Source organism: Carlito syrichta, unplaced genomic scaffold (genome assembly GCF_000164805.1).
Source record: "Carlito syrichta isolate Samal-C Ts95f unplaced genomic scaffold, Tarsius_syrichta-2.0.1 Scaffold301997, whole genome shotgun sequence".
Classification (NCBI taxonomy): Eukaryota; Metazoa; Chordata; class Mammalia; order Primates; family Tarsiidae; genus Carlito; species Carlito syrichta.
Window position 1 is genome coordinate 208,341 of NW_007246093.1, and position 18,114 is coordinate 226,454.

Here is an 18,114-nt window from a genome sequence, read left to right on the forward strand (position 1 = left end):
GAGAGTACATTTAGAAGTTATGCTGCTTTGGAGAGAAGAGGTGCCTTATACTCAGAGCTGTGAAAGAAAGTAAAGTTGGCTAGAGAAGATCTACAATCCTTTGCTGTTGTTCTCAAGGGTCTGTCTCCCATAATCTTTATCAAATAACTGTTCTCATGAGTGGAAGAAAGCACTTTCTGGTGGTTACCTAACACTGTAGTGGGGTGTACAGAGTCAGCCTTTGATTATACTTGCAGCTAAGCCTGCCATAGCTGAATAATCCCAGATGGAAGGAATTAGAGTTTTGTCTTCCCTTTAAATCTTGCTGTTTGCTTGCTTCCCTGAGGCCAAGAAGAACACTGAGTGACTTCTGTATGCTGTTCTAGAAATCAAAAGATTTATGATACCATACATTCATTGGAATGATGCAACATAACAAAATAACAGAAATAATAGCCCAAACTCTATTCAGACCTTCACACAAACAAAAAAGAGATGAAAAAGAAGTTGACTTGCCAAACTATTTCAGGTAGAACGCTTAAATTTTACAAAATGAAATTCACTTTTAGTCAAATTACTTAAATGATGATGGCAGAATATTTTCTCTTGATTTTCAGTCTTCAAGTTTGTAGCATAATAGTATCCATTTCAGCTTTTTGTACCCCAAAAGAAAGCTAGAAAATTCCATCTATAGTTGGCAGACACAACTGAGTGACCCAGTTTTCAGTGACAAATACTAAAGAGACTTGCATTTCCTTTGCAATGCACTTTACATCAGTATCTGCTACGTAGGTGGAAAGGTGTCACATACTAGGCAAAACTCTTGCCAAGATAGGAAGAATTCAGGATAAGATTTCATAGGAGCTTGCTTTAGGCTATGTTTTAGAAAATACCTGTAGTGTTTAATTTAAATTAGTTTAGACAAATCAAGTAAGGTAAAGATAAAGCATTTTTTAAGGTCAATTAAAGTAATATGGAAACAGCCTTGTAACATTTCTCTAACATACAACAAAGTTAGCAAAATGTAAACTATATTTGCTTAGATTAAGGAAAGTAAAATAACTCTTATTCTTCTGATAGATGTCCATTCAGAATCCTATATTACGTTACTTCCCAAGTAAACACTAAAGATTTGGAAATGTTAAAGATAGATGTGCATAAGGCCTTAACCACAGCAAGAAATGTATGGACTTAACCAATCACAAGGTATGAAGAGACGTTCATGAAATATCTATTATATGAAAGTTTTCTGATGGATCCTCATTATTATCAAACAGTTTCTGGATATAGACATTGTCTGAGTTAAAGATGAGTTGTTACTGCCATCTTATTTTTAAAAACCACATTGGGAAAAAGAAGAGAGGATTAAAATGTATTCTTTTTCAAACAGTGGTCTCTTCCACCTCTATTTTATCTCTTCTCTTTCATTTCTGAATCTCTATTTCTTTACTTTAAACACCCACTGATATAGCATGCAGTTCAAACTGTTAAAATATTTTTCACCTTAAAAAGTAAAAGGCTGGAGCCGGGCTCAATGGCTCAGCCTGTAATCCCGCGCCTTTGAGAGGCTGAGGTGAGTGGATTGCCTGAGCCCGCGGGTTCGAGACCCACCTGGGCAAGTGAGACCTCATCTCTACAATAAATCAAAAAAAAATTAGCTGGGCGTGGTAGCGCATGCCTGTAATTCCAGCTACTTGGAAGGCTGAGGCGGAAGGATCGCCGGAGCCCAGCAGGTCGAGGCTGCAGTGGCTGGGAGCGGCCACTGCACTCCATTCTGGGCGACAGAGTGAGACTCTAACTCAAAAAAAAAAAAAAAGTAAAAGGCTGTATTAATAAAACTTATTCTGGTGAAGGCCATGGGTCAAGAAGAGGATGACACTTTACAAAAAGACAATACAAGGCCTCAGATGTGCACACTTGTTCTCTTTTTCAAACACACATACACGTTTTCACATAGATACAAACATACATGAAATCTCCCTGGAAAAGACTGCTCTACCCTATGGTGTTCTTCCAGTGGCTGAAATGTGAACACAGGGAGGAATCCTAACATTTTGGGGGAAAGTCAAAAAGTAGAACTTCACCTCTGAACTCAGACAACAGTTTTCACCTTCCTGAACTGAGCCAATTTGAAGAGATAGTGTATGTTGCAGAAAGATGGTTTAGAGGCTGTTAATTGAGAAGTCTAGCAAAATAGGAGTTTTTAAAACCATGAATAAAATTAGGAAGATGACTGTTAAATATAAGTTACATTTTCCCTAACGTCAGGTGCTATAAACTACAGCAGTCTAGATTTTTCTCAGCAGGTGATTGTACTGTTCACAGTCAGTTGTCAGAGGCTTTCTGCTCCTCAGTGGGGAATTAGTAATAGGAAAATGAAATCAATGAGCTGGAATCTAGTTAGAGAGAGAGAGAGAGAGAGAGAGAGAGAGAGATGATTGGGAATATAGTCTAAGGTAGATGTCACGTCTAAGCCTGCCTAGCTAGGATACAAACCTCAAATTTTGACCCTGGCTTTTTTAGTTTAGACTCCCTGATTTTGTAAGCCTTTTTCTTATGAATCATTCTTGAGTCAGTTTTTGCCCTTGCGATACTGCACATTAGTTTGCTTTTTACCCAAGTGCATATATTTTCCTGAATCTCTCCTCAATTTCATATCACTGATTTTGGCCCAACAACCAACCTATCTATCACATTAGTGTATTTCAGAACTTTGGTTCTGTTATGCAATGCAGGAATTTTCCTATTTTAATGCCAGCCATTAAGTTAAAAATCTGTGATACCTTCAATCCCACTGTTAATTAACATGTTGAGCAGAGTGGGATTAATGAGAGCCTTGCAGCACTCTACTGGAGACATCCTTTAAGGTTGACAATTGCCTTACATCCACATGTTGGGTGTCATTGTATAACCATATGTGAATTTGCCTTGGTCTGCTGTCATCTAGCTTCTGTCCCTCTCCACACAGCCAACTTATCATAGAATATTGGGAAGATTTTGTCAGATGCATTGCTAAGATCCTACTTAAACTGCATTGCAGCTACTCTAATAATTCTTTTGTAAGAAGAAATGGAGTTACCTTATTGCACTTCTTCCTGAATGCAGGCAGCCACTTCATTGATCACTCTGCTTTTTAAATGCTAATACTTCAGCTTTTTATTAACTTATTACAAGAACAAATTATGATAAATCCATTCAATGGAGTACTTATCAGCAGTTAAAAGAAACAATCTATTGATAAATACAATAACATAAATGAACCTGAAAATTATTATACTAAGTGGAAGACGTCAATCACAAAAATCTACAGACTTTCTGATTCATTTTATATACTACAGGAAAAAGTTAAAAGTGTAAGAACAGAAATTAGAGCAGTGATTGCCAGGAGCTAGCAGTGAACAGAGTGAATTGACTGGCAAAAGGCAAGAGAAAACTCTTTAGGTAATAGTGGTAGTTACACAACTGTGTGTCAAATTTCAACCAACTATTAACTGGTGGTGCATGCTCTATCTAGTTCAGATAGAGAGGCTGAAACAAGGATCGCCTGAACTCAGTGAGCGGTGATCATGCCACTCCAGCCTGGTTACACTCCACCCTGACTTAAAAAATATATATATGTATATATATAATGCTATAATTAAACATCTGTGTGTGTGTGTGTGTGTGTGTGTGTGTGTGTGTGTGTGTGTGTGTGTAATATAGCATTATTCAGAGTGGCAAAAAATAGGAACAGAGAGAGTCCTCATTAATACAGAACAGGAAATTGAATCATGGTAAAACATACCAAGGACTTGTATACCACCAATGACAATTAAAAGAATAACACTACTCCAGTTGACTTGGTGGGATCTCTATATGGTATTACTCATAAACAAGGCACAGAAAAGCATTTATGATATCCCATTTTTTGAAGCGATGATCCAAACCTCTGTGTCAAATGTGTACATATGTATATGCAAGTATCTGGTGTCTGTATCTCATTATAGGAATGTGGAGGAAAATATGGGAAGACACGTCAGATATATTAACATGGGTACAAGGGGAGGGAAAGAAGGAAAAAGAGGAGAAAAGGGGCATCAAGCTAGGAAAAAACAGAGCTAAAAACAACAGTATGGATGACATGATTATATTTGAGCCTTTATATACTTAAAATTGACATTAATAGCGGTTTACCCCCAAAATGTCAACCACTGCATGCCTAAAAATAATAAATATTACCTAATGAAAATTCAAACTTGATAACTCAATTTTTGAAAATATCCTATTACAGAAATCTATTGGGGACTAATTAAATATAATCTAATAACCCAGAGATTCTAAAAATCTTTTTTTCCCTCTGCTTTAACTATTAAGACAGGTTTCTCTGTTTAATTTTATTACTTTGTTTCCCATCTTCCATGGTTTTTCAAAGATTACCTAACACCTTCATTGTCTCTGTAACATGTCTATGTTTTCTTTATTCAGAAATATGAGTTTTCTAGACTTTAAAAAATAGCTCAACTTTATTAATCATACTAATGTAGCCAGTTTTAAAAACTAAACTCTGGAAAGAAAGCAAAGTATCTTCATTACTATCTAATCTTTCATATGCTAACACAGCACTGTTTTCCCCAAGCATTGGGACTGCTTCTGTGTTGTTCCTCTCCCTCATTCTTAGAACAAAAACTAAAGCCTACTAGTCTGGGCATCAGAGACTCCCAGACGAAACTAAGAAACATTTAGTCTTTTGTTAACTCAATTACTCTATATACTGCTACCCAATATATCCATGTTACAAAACTGCATTTGTACCCCCTAAACCTATAAAAATAAAAACATGATGAAATTAGTATTGTAGTTAAAATTAACGTGAATAAAATATTTAAAAGAAAAAAATTGCAGGAGCCCAGGAGTTTGAGGCTGCAGTGACTTATGGTCACACCAGTGCGCTCCAGCTTGGGTAACAGAGCAAGACCCTATTTATTAAGGAAGCAGGGGAGGGAGGGAAGGAAAGAAAGAAAGAAAAAGAAAATTGCTCCATACCCTGGAGTTTTCACCCCTTCTCCCATAGGCTGATGTCTCCTGGAGGTAACTAATACCCAATGCTGGCAGATGATAATGTCAAGTAAAGTATGGGTTGATGATAATAGTTTCCCATTTCAGAACTGTTTATTTTATTCCAGCTTCACTGAGGTAAAATTGACTAATAAAAATTATATATTTAAGGTGCATGATGTGATTTTATATTACATTATGAAATGATTATCATATTCAAGTTAATAGCATATCCATCACCTCACCTAGTGGTGTGTGTGTGTGTGTGTGTGTGTGTGTGTGTGTGTGTGTGTGGTGACAACACTTAAGACATGCTGTCTTAGAAAATTTCTAGTATATGATACAGCAGTATTAACTATAGTCACCATGCTATGCAATAAATCCCCAGAATTTACCATCTTATAAGTGAAAGTTTGTTCCTTTCAATCAACATCTTTCTGTTACCCCTAACTCTTAACCCCTTGCAACCATCCTCTACTCTCTGCTTTTATGGAGTTTGGTTTTTTTAAGATTTCATATATTAGTGAAATCCAGCATTTGTCTTTTTCAGACTGGCTTGTGTCACTTGGCATAATGTCTTCCAGATACATTCATGTGACAAGATTTCCTTCTTTTTTATGCCTAAATAATATTCCATTTTATGACTATAGTATCTTTCTTATGTAAGAGACTTAGGTGGTTGTTTCCACACCTTTGCAATTATGAATATGCTGCAGTAAACATGGGTCAGATATCTCTTTCAAAAGATACTGATTTTATTTCCTTTAACTATATACCCAGAAGCAGGATTGCTGGATCATGTTGTAGTTGAAGGGTTAAATTTTTTTTTTTTTTTTTTGAGTTGGAGTCCCACTCTGTCGCCCAGACTGGAGTGCAGTGGCTGCTCCCGGCCACTGCAGCCTCGACCTGCTGGGCTCCGGCGCTCCTTCAGCCTCAGCCTTCCAAGTAGCTGGAACTACAGGCGCGGGCTACCACGCCCAGCTAATTTTTTATTGATTATAGAGATGAGGTCTCGCCAAGTTGCCCAGGTGGGTCTCGAACCCGCAGGCTCAGGCAATTCACTCACCTCAGCCTCCCCAAGGCGCGGGATTACAGGCTGAGCCTCTGAGCCCTGCTTGAAGGGTTAAATTTTTGAAGAAACTCTATAGTGTTTCCCATAATGGCTGTGCCCATTTGCATTCCCACTTACAGTGTACGTGGTTCCCTTTTCTCCTACCCCTTCATCAGCACTTATCTCTCATCTTTTTGAGAATAGCCATCTTAACAAGTGTGAGGTAAAATGTCATTGTGGCTTTAATTTGCGTACCTCTGATAATTAGTGATGTTGAGCACCTTTTCATATACCTGCTGGCTGTTTGTATGTTGTATTTGGGAAAATGTCTATTCGGGTTCCTTGCCCAATTTTTAAAAATCAGGTTATTTGGGTTTATTGTCATTAAGTTGTATGAGTACCTTATATATTTCGGATCTAAATCTCATGTTGGATATATGGTTTGCTAATATTTTCTCCCATTCCATAGATTGCCTTTTCCTTTTACAATTGTCACCTTTGCTGTGCAGAAGCTTTATTAGTTTGACACAACCCCACTTGTCCATTTTTGCTTTTGTTGCCTGTGCTTTTGATGTCAGATCCAAAAAATCACGCCAATACCAATGTCAAAGAGATTTTTCTCAATGTTTTTCTTCTAGGAACTTTATGTTTTCAAGTCTTACATTAAGTCTTTAATTTATTTTGAGTTAATTTCTGTGACTAGTGTAAGATAAAAGTCCAATTTCATTATTTTGTAAGTGGGATATTTAGTTCTCCCAGAACTATTTATTGAAGAAATCATCCTTTCCCCTCGTGTATTCTTTGTGCTCTTGCCAAAGATTAGCCAACTGTATACGTGTGGGTTTGTTTCTGGACTCGGTATGTTCCATTGGTCTATGTATCTGTTTTTATGGCAGTACCACATTGTTTGATTACTATAGCTTTGTAATATAATTTGAACTTGAGAAGCATGATGCCTTCATCTGTGTTCTTGTTTCTCAAGTTTGCTTAGGCTATTTTGCAGTTCCATATGAATTTTAGGATTGTTTTCCCTATTTCTGTGAAAAATACCTTTGGAATTTTGACAGGAATTGCAATGAATCTATAGATTGCTTTGAGTATTATGAACATTTAAAAATATTATCTCTTCTAATCCATGAACACAGGATATCTTTCCATTCATTTGTGTCTTCATCAGTTTCTTTCATTAGTGACTTACAATTTTCAGAGTACAAATCTTTCACCTCTGAAATATACTCCTATTTTTTGATACTATTGTAAATGGGATTGCTTTCTTAGTTTCTTTTTTCAGATAGTTCATCGGTATTGTATTTGAATGCATCTGATTTTTGTATCAATCAACTATACTGAATTCATTATTAGTTCTGTTTTTAGTGGTGTCAAAGATTTTCTCTATATAAAATCATGTTGTGTATAAACAGAAAAAATGGAACTTCTTTATTTCTAATTTGGATGCTTTTTATTTCTTTCTCTTGCCTAATTGCTCTGGCTAGGACTTCCAGGACTATGTTAAACAAAAATGGTTAAGAGTAGGCACCTTTGTCTTGTTACTGGCCTTAGAGAAAAAGCTTTCAGTTTTTCACCATTTAATATGGTGTTAGCTGTAGGCTTGCCATATATGGCCTTTGTTATGTTGGAGTATATTCCTTCCATTCATAAATTACTGAAAGCATTTATCATGAAAAAATTCTGAATGTTATCAAATGCTTTTTCTTCAGTCCTGTGTATTTTGGTTGTTGTTGTTGTAGGCTTATAGTTTGCCTGATTTTGTTTTTAATATTTCTCTACTTTTTAAAAGATTAGACCATAACTTTTGATTACCAACTTATAGAAGGACACCCAAACTATGAATTTTTGAAGATAAATATAACATCTTATTTGCCACTTGTTGCAAATATCTAGTGTACCTTGATTATCAAAGTATGCTCTGATGTTACCAATGTTGTTCCCACTCCTCTTCCTCACTTTGTGACTTTAGGGAACATTATTCTTTTCTTCATAGTATTTTATTTAAGTTCTCTCATCATGTTGGCAAGTTTCTATCCTTCAGAAAGAGCACGTCTTTTTTTTTTTTTAATATCTTAACCAAGGGCCAGGATAATACTAACCCTTTTAATCAGTATTATCAAAAAAAAACTTTAAAGGTTGAGTAGAATATGGATTGGTTGAAAAGGAAGACACACAGAGCACAAATAGGAATGACTGTCATAGGTTTGGTGATTAATAAGAGATAAGCTTAAGATAAGCTTTACCAAAATAAAATAATAGAACACGATTACATAGGGTGAAGAAAGAAGAGTTGGGAAACATTAAGAAATCTGACATGACATTTGAATTTTCTGCAGTCACCATTCAGCAAAAATTTTACAAATGTGGCATGGACATGACATATCTAGCACAATGCTGTTGTCTCTTTCCAGTGCCTTCTTGAGCATAGAGTTTTAGCATTTAGAATTTTTTAAAACTTCTATATTCTGACTACCTACTCAAACCATCATGGCTACTATTTAACCCTGGTGACATTTGCATGTGAAATGTTCTCTGATATTAATCTGGTGAAAATGTATGCAAATGCCAAGTGTTACTTAAATATCAAGTCTGTGACTGAAAAATAATATTTTCCAAAGGCAAAAAGAATCTTCATTATCAAAGATTTTGGTGATTTGACTAGAGTTTGTTTCCTTGAAGATGACCTTAGTTTGTTTTCTAAGACTGAAAGTCAGTTCTTCCATTTCTATTTTTCTTTTATGTTTCTGTAGGCTCTATATTATTCCTTCTCTCCTTTTTTGTATGTCACAATGAGATACACATTTATTTTTCTGGAATTATTGGGGCTAAAAGAAGAGCATGATATTCCTAGAATTTTTTAAATCATCCTGTGATTGCATACTTTTTCTGCATTAGTCTAGTACAACATTAGACACTTTAATTATTTGGATTTAATTCACCAAAAATTGCTAGAAGATGGGCTGTGCCTTATATTTGTTTTCATCATGTACAGTATGCCATGAATGTTTTTTTAATGTCCAGACAATGTTAAACTAAGGTTATTAACACAACTTACATAATGTTTTTCATGTTGAAAGATGACATTTCAACTAGTTACATTTCTTATCTTGAATATAACACAGACAATTTTAGACCTCTCTGTCGAACTAAGTGGCTTTTCAACTTCCATCACCTCTGTCTATGTCCTTGGTTTTAAGGACAGCACCATAGACACTATGTACTCTTAGTTGAAACTGAGAGTTGGAAAGAATCTTGCAGATGTTATTATCCGACCATTGTCATTTTGCAAGACTAAATAACTTCACCAAATCACTAAGTGCCTAAGGTCACAGTCAATGTGGGGACTTGGTACACCTGGTTCTCAATGCAGGGCTAAGATGACAATGTGAACTGCTAATGAGAAGATGCATATTTTGGAAGCAAGAAAGACCATCAGTCAAGATGTGGTCCCGCTTAAGAGGGATCTTTCATTATGGCAACAGCTTTTTTCTCAGTGTGGATAATTAAAAGTCTTATTTTAGAACTACCCAATTTGTGCTTCATTTTTTAAAAACCCTGCTCTTAGATAGGAAAGTGAATTAGGAGAATCTTGATCTTCCAGACCTACAAGGCTGCCCAAGAACAGGGTTAGGTCAGAGAAACTAAGCTAAAACGCCTAACAGACATGGGATTTCTCAAAGAAAAGGAGTAAAACATACCTTCCACCTGAGTGGAACATAGGCACAGAAGCAATACTATGTATCCAATTCCTCAGGCAAATTATTTAACTTTTCAGTTCTTTATCTGTAAAGAAAAAGATAAAATGGAAATAATAATACCTACTACTTAGTATGGTAGCTAGAATATATGAAATGATACAGATAAAAAGAAAAAACTTAGAACAGGCCCTGATGTATGCTCAGAACTAAAAAATTGGCTATTAACTTCAACAATTACCCCAGTGAAACTAAATACTTTATACTTAGCTATAGATGAACAGGTGAGTCACAGCAAAGAGGACATGGCAATATCGAGGAAAATAAAATTCATCTCATGGTACAAGGAACTCTAAATAGGAATAAAACATGAGAAAAGAGGCAGTTTGTGCCTGAGGTCAAGCATCTAGACATTAGTGGTTAGTTACACTCAGTTTTCTATGTGGATGCCACCATAATTAACTCTTCTACAACTCCAACAATTCCAACAGTGCCCAGGCTCCCTGATAGATCCCAAATCATGAGGATTCCCCTCTAGTTGTATCAGAGCAGAAATAGAGCTAAAAATCAGTTTTCTTCATGGCAGTGTAAAACATGGCAGCAAAGATATGGGTCTAATACTTGAGCAATGATGATGTGTTATATTACAGATTTGGGCACACATAATTACCCAAGCACTAACTATTCTTGTTTTCTAAATAATTAGAGATTGAACTCTTTTTTTTCAATATGTGTTAATGATGACTGTGGCATAGGGCAAGCTTTGTATTAATAACAGATCCAGAAGAAAGATGGTAGCAACCTGTGTGATATAAGGAGGGACATGCAGATAATTTTACCCTTATCATGAACATACCACAGCCAGCAATCCCTATCACTTATTGAGTACTTACTGTAGGTCTGGTATCATCTTGGGCCTCTTTTCATGGATTAATATAAACAGCACCCCATGTAGTAGATCCTCATTTGCATCATTTTAAATCCTCTTTATTTTGTGTTAAAGATTGTATACCCTAAGAGAGGTAACTATAGGTAGTCAACATATTATGAAGTGTGGCATTATCTGATTTTTAAAACCATTACTGTCATAATAACTTAGAATCTAGAACTTGTAAGCAGCTAATAGATTTATTTGTTAAATGTACTATGTACATATAGAGAGATGCATGCATATATACAGTGTTGTATATATATCATAACATAGGCATAATACCTGGCAAGCATGTTTTTCTATATTATTATAAGCTATAAGTTGGAGCAAAGGTGTTAGAGTGTCCCTTTAGAACAATGACACAAATGAACAATCTATGTAGTTTCTGTTCATAAGAAGAGTGAATCTACAGTTAAGTGTTCAGCTCAAGATTACATTTGTCATGGCTAGAAGAGCTCCCTATGCTGAAGTTACCATAACACTCCTTACATTTTCATATTAGTTATGATAACTAGTTAATTAATTAGCTTCCAAGACCCAAATGTAGAGTGGCTGAAATAGGGTAGAATTGTATTTCTCTCTCTCATGCCAGGTGCAGTGGCTTATGCCTATAATCCCAGCACTTGGGAGACCAAGGCAAAAGGATTGCTTGAGCCCAGTTCTAGACCGCCCTATACAACATAGTGAGATCCTATTTCTACAAAAAATAAAAAATAATAACAGGGCACGGTGACATGAGCCTATAATCCCAGCTACTCAGGAGGCTGAGACAGGAGTATCCCTTAAATTCAGAAGTTTGAGGCTGTGGTGAACCATGATTGTGCCACTGCACTGCAGCCTGGATAACAGAGTGAGACCGCGGCTTAAAAGAAAAAAAAATTTATTGCTCTCTCATTTAAGAGTCTGGAGATGAATAGGTTCCTTTAATCTTGCCTGTCTCTATCACCAAAGTGATTATTTGCATAAGGCATGGCTATTTTGAGAGGAAATAGAGGGCACTCAATTTTCTTTAAAGCAAGTGGGAATTGCATATATTACTTCCCTTTGTATTCTATTATGAGTGTGTTAGTCTCATGTCCAAACCTAAGTGCAGAATAGCTTGGAATGTACTCTCCAGTTGAATGGTGATATGCCCAAATAAGACTGCATTACTATGGAAGAGAAGATGAATAAATTTAGAGAAACAGGTAGCCATTGTGCAAACTCAGCCAATTATGATTTCTTCATGTGTGATTTATGCCCTTACAAGGGTATATGCCATATATGATTCCCACACATAGAAAGTTTCATTTTCTAGCTGTCTCCTTTTTTGTGGGTTCACTTTTTTATTATTTTTATTTTAAAGATGTGAGGTACAATTCAGGGTTAGGTACATAGGTGGTCATCATGCAGGTAAAGTTTGGGAACCCTCATTGATGTTATTTGCATTCCCCTCCCCTGGCAGTGCCCCACTACTGCCAATCCCTTTCTTAAAGTATTATGATAAATGTTCAGCTATTTCCTAATGAGGTGGAAAATTGGGTCATGTGTTAAATATTCCAACTTGGTAATAATTAGTACATATCAAGCCCATCAGTTACAAAGCTTCTACCAAATTAGTCCTACATTTCTTATGTAGTCAAGGGCTATACATTGAACTGTGTTGTATCTTTTACAATACTCGGCACCATTGAGAAACACAAAAAAATACCGGTTTAACCGAATATTCTTGATTAAATGGAGAGATTTGCTGTTCCACAGTACATGCAAACCATTCATCTCTGTTTTTTCTACCACTTCTCATTTCCAGTTTGATCACTCATGGCTTTGGGACTCCAGCAATATGTGCAGCTCTAAGCACTTTCCAAACAGTTCTCAGTGAAATGCTGAACTACTTGGAAAAACACACTACTCACAAAAACGGCGGAGCGGCGGATTCTGGCCAAGGACATACCAACTCGGAGAAAGCCCCCCTGCGGAAAACTTCAGAGGCTGCCGTGAAAGAGGGCAAAACAGAAAAGACAGACTAGCTACATCAAACAGAATCTATTTCCAGAGTCTTGCTGCTGATATTTTTTCTAATATATATATCATTGAGGGTGACTAATCTTCAGTGGACCAAATCTCTACCCTCCCCCAGCCCTCCATAAAAAATAAAATGAAAAATGAAACAAAAAAGGACAAAACCAAAAAAAAAAGTAAAAAAGGAAAACAGCAGTGTAAACGTGTGATGAAATTGTCACTTTTTAATCTTATGTTATGATAAACTCCTTTTGTGCACGTAATTTCTTGTTCTGAATTAAATACATCACAGTTTTTAAGCACTTCTGGACTTTGGAGAGGCAGCACATGCTTTTTCACATCTAACTGATGCACTTTCCTATCCAACTTTGTAGTTAGGGATCAGAAAGCATGACCAAACTGGAATCCACCACCAGTGCTTACAGCTCCGGTCTTTTTTGACTTAACTCCCTATAACTGAAGAGTGCCTCTTTCCATTAAATAGATTAATCTGGAAATTAATCCATTAATTAATATTTGGGGAACTGAAAGGGGCAGTTATGAATCTTTGACAGCAGTTCTAAAATTTTGGTCACCCCTAGCCCTCTTAACTACCAGTGCCTTGGTGGTATTTTTAAAATCCAGAAAACTCTCTTCTTTCTGTCTATGACTTTTCTACCCATTCCAGGTCTATTTTTCCCCCTGATAGCTAAGAAAATACTCAGAAAGCATAATATTGAAAGGAAAAGAGGTGAACTCTTTGGAAAAAACAAAAACAAAATGATGACAGGCTCTTGCTATGTTGCCCAGGCTGTTCTCAAATTCCTTGCCTCAAGCAATCCTCCCACCTTGGCCTCCCAAAGTGCTGGGATTACAGGTGTGAGCCACTGTACCTAGCCAAGAGATGAACTCTTCTAGCTATTGTCCTCATATTTCCAACCTAACAGTTCAAGGAAAGAGATTGCATTTAGTGGTTCAGGGAAGAATGGACACAAGGAAGGGACTCCAGATGGAAATCAGAGGCATTGTGTTGCCTGGAAAAGCATGGGAATGGGGATGATGAACTTTCTTGGAAGTCCTGCCCCTCAGAGACAGGAGAAGAGGCTAGGGAACCAGGGGAGAACCCCTAAGTGCTAGTGGCCAATGACTGTATGGTTAAAATGAGAGCTATTCTTTTTCAATTTTTATGCTTCTTCTAGCTGCCCGATAACTGTGTTCTAAACCTTTAGAGGCACAAAAGGATTCAGGTCTGTGTTCAATAAAGGAAACAGAAGCAGAATGATCAGAGAAGACTTTTGCTTTTAAGATGCTTTCTTTTTTCATAGCTTGTTCTTATAATTTCATTGTTCTTTAGTTAAGATATTGAAAACAAGAGGTTCCTAGCTGCAAAGGCAAGCGGCTAATTGAATGAAAGTTTGGTCCATATAAACCAGAATGTGTCAAGAAACCTGACTGGTATTATGCTGTACTAACTTTTCTACTGTTAGCAATTCTCAAACTTCTAGGCAAATAAAATGTAGGTCATCATCTATGTAAAAAAAAAAAAGAAAAAGAATCATTTTATTAATGTGTGGACTCCTGACAGTTAAGCATGAAAATATTTTCCTCTCATTAACATATTTAAATACTTTTTAAAAGTCTCTGCCATATTACTCCATGGGGAATATTAGTATTGTTTTTAATTGAGAGGAAATAGCTCAAGAGTTTTCACATAGAGATCACAAAAACTATTTTTACCTGAAAATAATTCTCAAAATTATTTGACCTTTATCTTCAAACTTGTACAGAAAAGAGGAAGCATACCAATGAAATCTACATTTTCTAGACTAAATTCAGTTAACAGAAAATACTACTAAGGAATTACATAATAAAGGAGTTTACAGTTACACAGTAGAAGAGCTTAAAATAAATGTGAAAATAATGAATTGTGATTTCATGTGTTTAATTCCATTTTTAAAATTCTATTATTCATGGCTTTAATTTTTTAAATAAAATAAAATAAAGCTAAGATTCTACTGCAGTTCTAAATTTCATCACAAAATAAATGATTTTATCATACATGAAATTTCCCATATTGTAAAATATACACATGAAATAAAAATGATAACTATTTCAGTTTAATAAGTAGTAGGAAAGTTATATACAGATAATGTGGGCTAATATTTCCTTAATGAAATTTCCACATTAGCTTTCTTTTATTCTATTTATTATTAACAATACATATGTATTTAATATGGCATTTTGATATGCATATCTACTAGGTACTTAATGTTATATACTGTGTCAAATGTTCACCAATAATCAGACAAAAAATTAGATCTGGCTTCTATTATCAGCTTACTTCTTCACTTTTAGCTGTGATTAGTTGGGGTTCTAAACACTTCAATAGGGTGTTATTATTTACTAGCCTTCAAAACAAAAGTATAACTATAACTACAGTGCATATGATTTACCAGGATTGGGTGTTTTAAGAGCCTTAAATGGACAGCACCCATCATTTAAGTTAACCAGTCATTAGGATATAAACGAATTGACAAACTGGTCATGTTTAGAATCATTATTATCATATAGACATTGTTAACATACCAATTTTGCCTTGTATATAATAGGTGATCAACACTTTTTAAATAAATGAATAAATGAATGTGTGTGTGTTCTTTGTCCAAAATGGGCCAAAGGACCTTATAATTTTGATTTTTTTTTCCAGTACTCAATGACTTAATTTGACTTACGTCCTCCATGGTAATTTATACATAATAATTCTTATTTGGATTTAAAAATATTTCTAAGATAACATATTAGTTACAAATAGATATATTTAATATAAAACAACAGAGAAAACTAGTTAGGTATCAAGATTTCAATAAAAGTGAAATTATAACTGTTATCATTACCATAGTTTATAACAAAAATCTCTCTGATCTTTGATATTATAATAAGTAATAAAGGCTGGGTGTGATGGCTCATGCCTGTAATCCCAGAACTTTGGAAGGCAGAGAAGAAAGGATTACCTGAACCCTCATCTCTACAATACATCAAAAAATTAACTGGATGTGGTGGCTCATGCCTGTAGTTACAGTTACTTGGAAGACTGAGGTGGGAGAATCACCTGAGCCCAACAGGTCAAGGCTGCGGTAGCTGTGAGCGTGCCACTGCACTCCAACCTGGATGACAGAGTAAGACTCTTACTCAAAAAAAAAAAAAAGTAATAAGCTTTTCTCAGATAAATTATTACTTTCCCCAAATTGACCAAATCTCTCATACTTACCCAAAGTTACTAAAGACAATATAAAATTGTTTATATTTAAAACTTAGTGAAAATATAAGTCAAATTTCTATACAAATACAAGTTTAAGACTCTTTCAATAACCAGTTTAAATGCCACTACCATGGCTCTGCCATTAGAGTAACCATTTGACTTAAGATTTGATTACTCTAGAAAAATTAATGAACTCTCTGGGTTACTCTGTATTTTTCTTCTCTGGAAAGACCAGAGCACCAGAAAGACACCTAGTCTATTCCTCCTGCCTTCTTTTTAGATGCCTTAAAAATAAGGGTAATTCTTTCTGACTTTATAGGAATTTTTTTCCCCTTTCCCATGTGCAGAGGTATGTTCTCTTCAATGTCTAGGACAGAACACGACACTTTAGCACCTCTGAGCATCCCAACCCAAGTGTGACAGTGGTAAGAATTTGACCTTCTCTCACTCAGTACTTTTAAGGTCAATGTGTCAATAAACTATCTTTGTGAATAATGAGTAAAATAACTCGAGCCATTTTGCATTTATGCCTCTTTAGAAGCATTTTAGACCAGTGACTTTTTTAAAAGATATATCAGAATTATTTACACAATGAGTGTGCCATCTCGCTACAAAAAGCAAGTCAATATGTGAGAGGTAGTATGGCCACTATAGTGACTAAGAGTATTGACTGTAAAACCAAACTACCTGGGTCCAGATCATGACTCTTTTACTTGCTACTGCGTGATTTTGGACAAGTTACTAAATGTCTCTGTGCTTCCATTTTTCATCTATAAATGAGGATAATCATAGATACCTACTCACAGAATTACTGTCAGAATCAGAGTTAGTATATCCAAAAAGCTTAGAGCAGAACAGGGACACGTTAGTGCAGTGTGAGTACTAGCTATTGTCTTTAGTACTTGGAGTCTGGACAAATCATTTTGTTGACTAGAGATCAGTTTCTCACCAGTTTATTGTACCCCTTCATGCCAGGCTCTGTCTTAGAGACTGAAGATACAGAGCGAGCGGGATAGGACATTTTTCTTGCTGTCAGTCTCCTAAGAAGATAACATATGGTTTGTGCCACGATGAAAATATACACAGGGTGCCTGGCACTACCAGACCGGGGTGAGGAAACAGGAATGGGGGGGAAAAGGGAAGGTGAAAACCAAAGAAGCTGTGGTCAGAGAAAGGGAAAGTTCTCTACCTTTTCCTGTTCTCTATCAGGAAAAAGGGACTTTGTGGTTCTGGGAGATTTAAAAACAGTTGAGGCAGTGTGTATTTTGAAAACTAACAGACACACCTTGAATTTCTGGTTATTCCTAGCTTCCTCATGCATTTTGAGGGAGCTAACATTTTGCCTGTAGTGCCTCAGGGAAGGAATGTGATGCAGAAGAATTTTTGTTAAAAGTTTTTAGTTTCAAAAATCTTAGGCTCTACGGGGAACTTAAGGTTTAAAAGCATGTTGGTCAAGACTTTTTAACTTCCACTCCACACACATACATACACACTGAAGACCAGAAAGCAGTCCACAGGTTTGGGGAAAGAAAGCAGAAAAAGAAATGTTTAAAAGCTTAGCTATCATTGCATCTCTGAGGTAGGGCCATGTCCTAGGTTGGGGTGTGAACCCCACGACCAAGGGAGAACTGTATCCTCATCCCAGAGAAAAGCCCAAGGGAGGAAGAAAACCCAGCACAGTACAGAAACAACATAACCATCTATGCAATATGTGTCTAGTCAGGTGGTTCTCAGACAGCCTCACAGAGTTTCTCCCAAGAGATATCTTGCAACATGACAGAGGCAAACCAGGATAACATGGATGCAAGCAGGAACAAAGAAGCAGCACTAGGATATTTTAGGTAAACTCGACGTTCTCACAGGTTGGACACAAGTACACACAGGAAAAGTCTAGGACACTTGCCAATGAAAGACCAAATAGGAATTCAGAAACCTCTCTAGGGATTTCAAAGAGAGAGGATTTAAAATGGCAACCGGTTAAACAGGTGTTCAAAGACTGAAAGAGCAAAAATGAGACCCCAAGTCATCCAAATATTAATTAGAAAAGCAACTACCATCCCCAGAAATGGGGAAACAAAAGGAATGAGGTGAAGTTACCTGATTCCAGGAACTTGGAGGTTGTTGCTTGAACCTCTCTCTATGAGAGAGTCACCTCAAGATTGGTGCTGGTTCTGCT

The 18,114-nt window shown here is 36.1% G+C and overlaps 1 protein-coding gene across 1 annotated transcript in view; it reads left to right on the forward strand.

Moving 5' to 3' along the window:
* Positions 1–12,876, forward strand: part of TFAP2D (transcription factor AP-2 delta) — a 61,943-nt gene extending 49,067 nt beyond the window's left edge. Inside the window, exon 8 of the mRNA XM_008055870.1 lies at positions 12,489–12,876. Within this exon, the coding sequence (XP_008054061.1) occupies positions 12,489–12,708 (220 nt within the window). The 3' untranslated portion in view covers positions 12,709–12,876. The remainder of the gene's footprint in view (positions 1–12,488) is intronic.
* Positions 12,877–18,114: the final 5,238 nt, after the last annotated feature.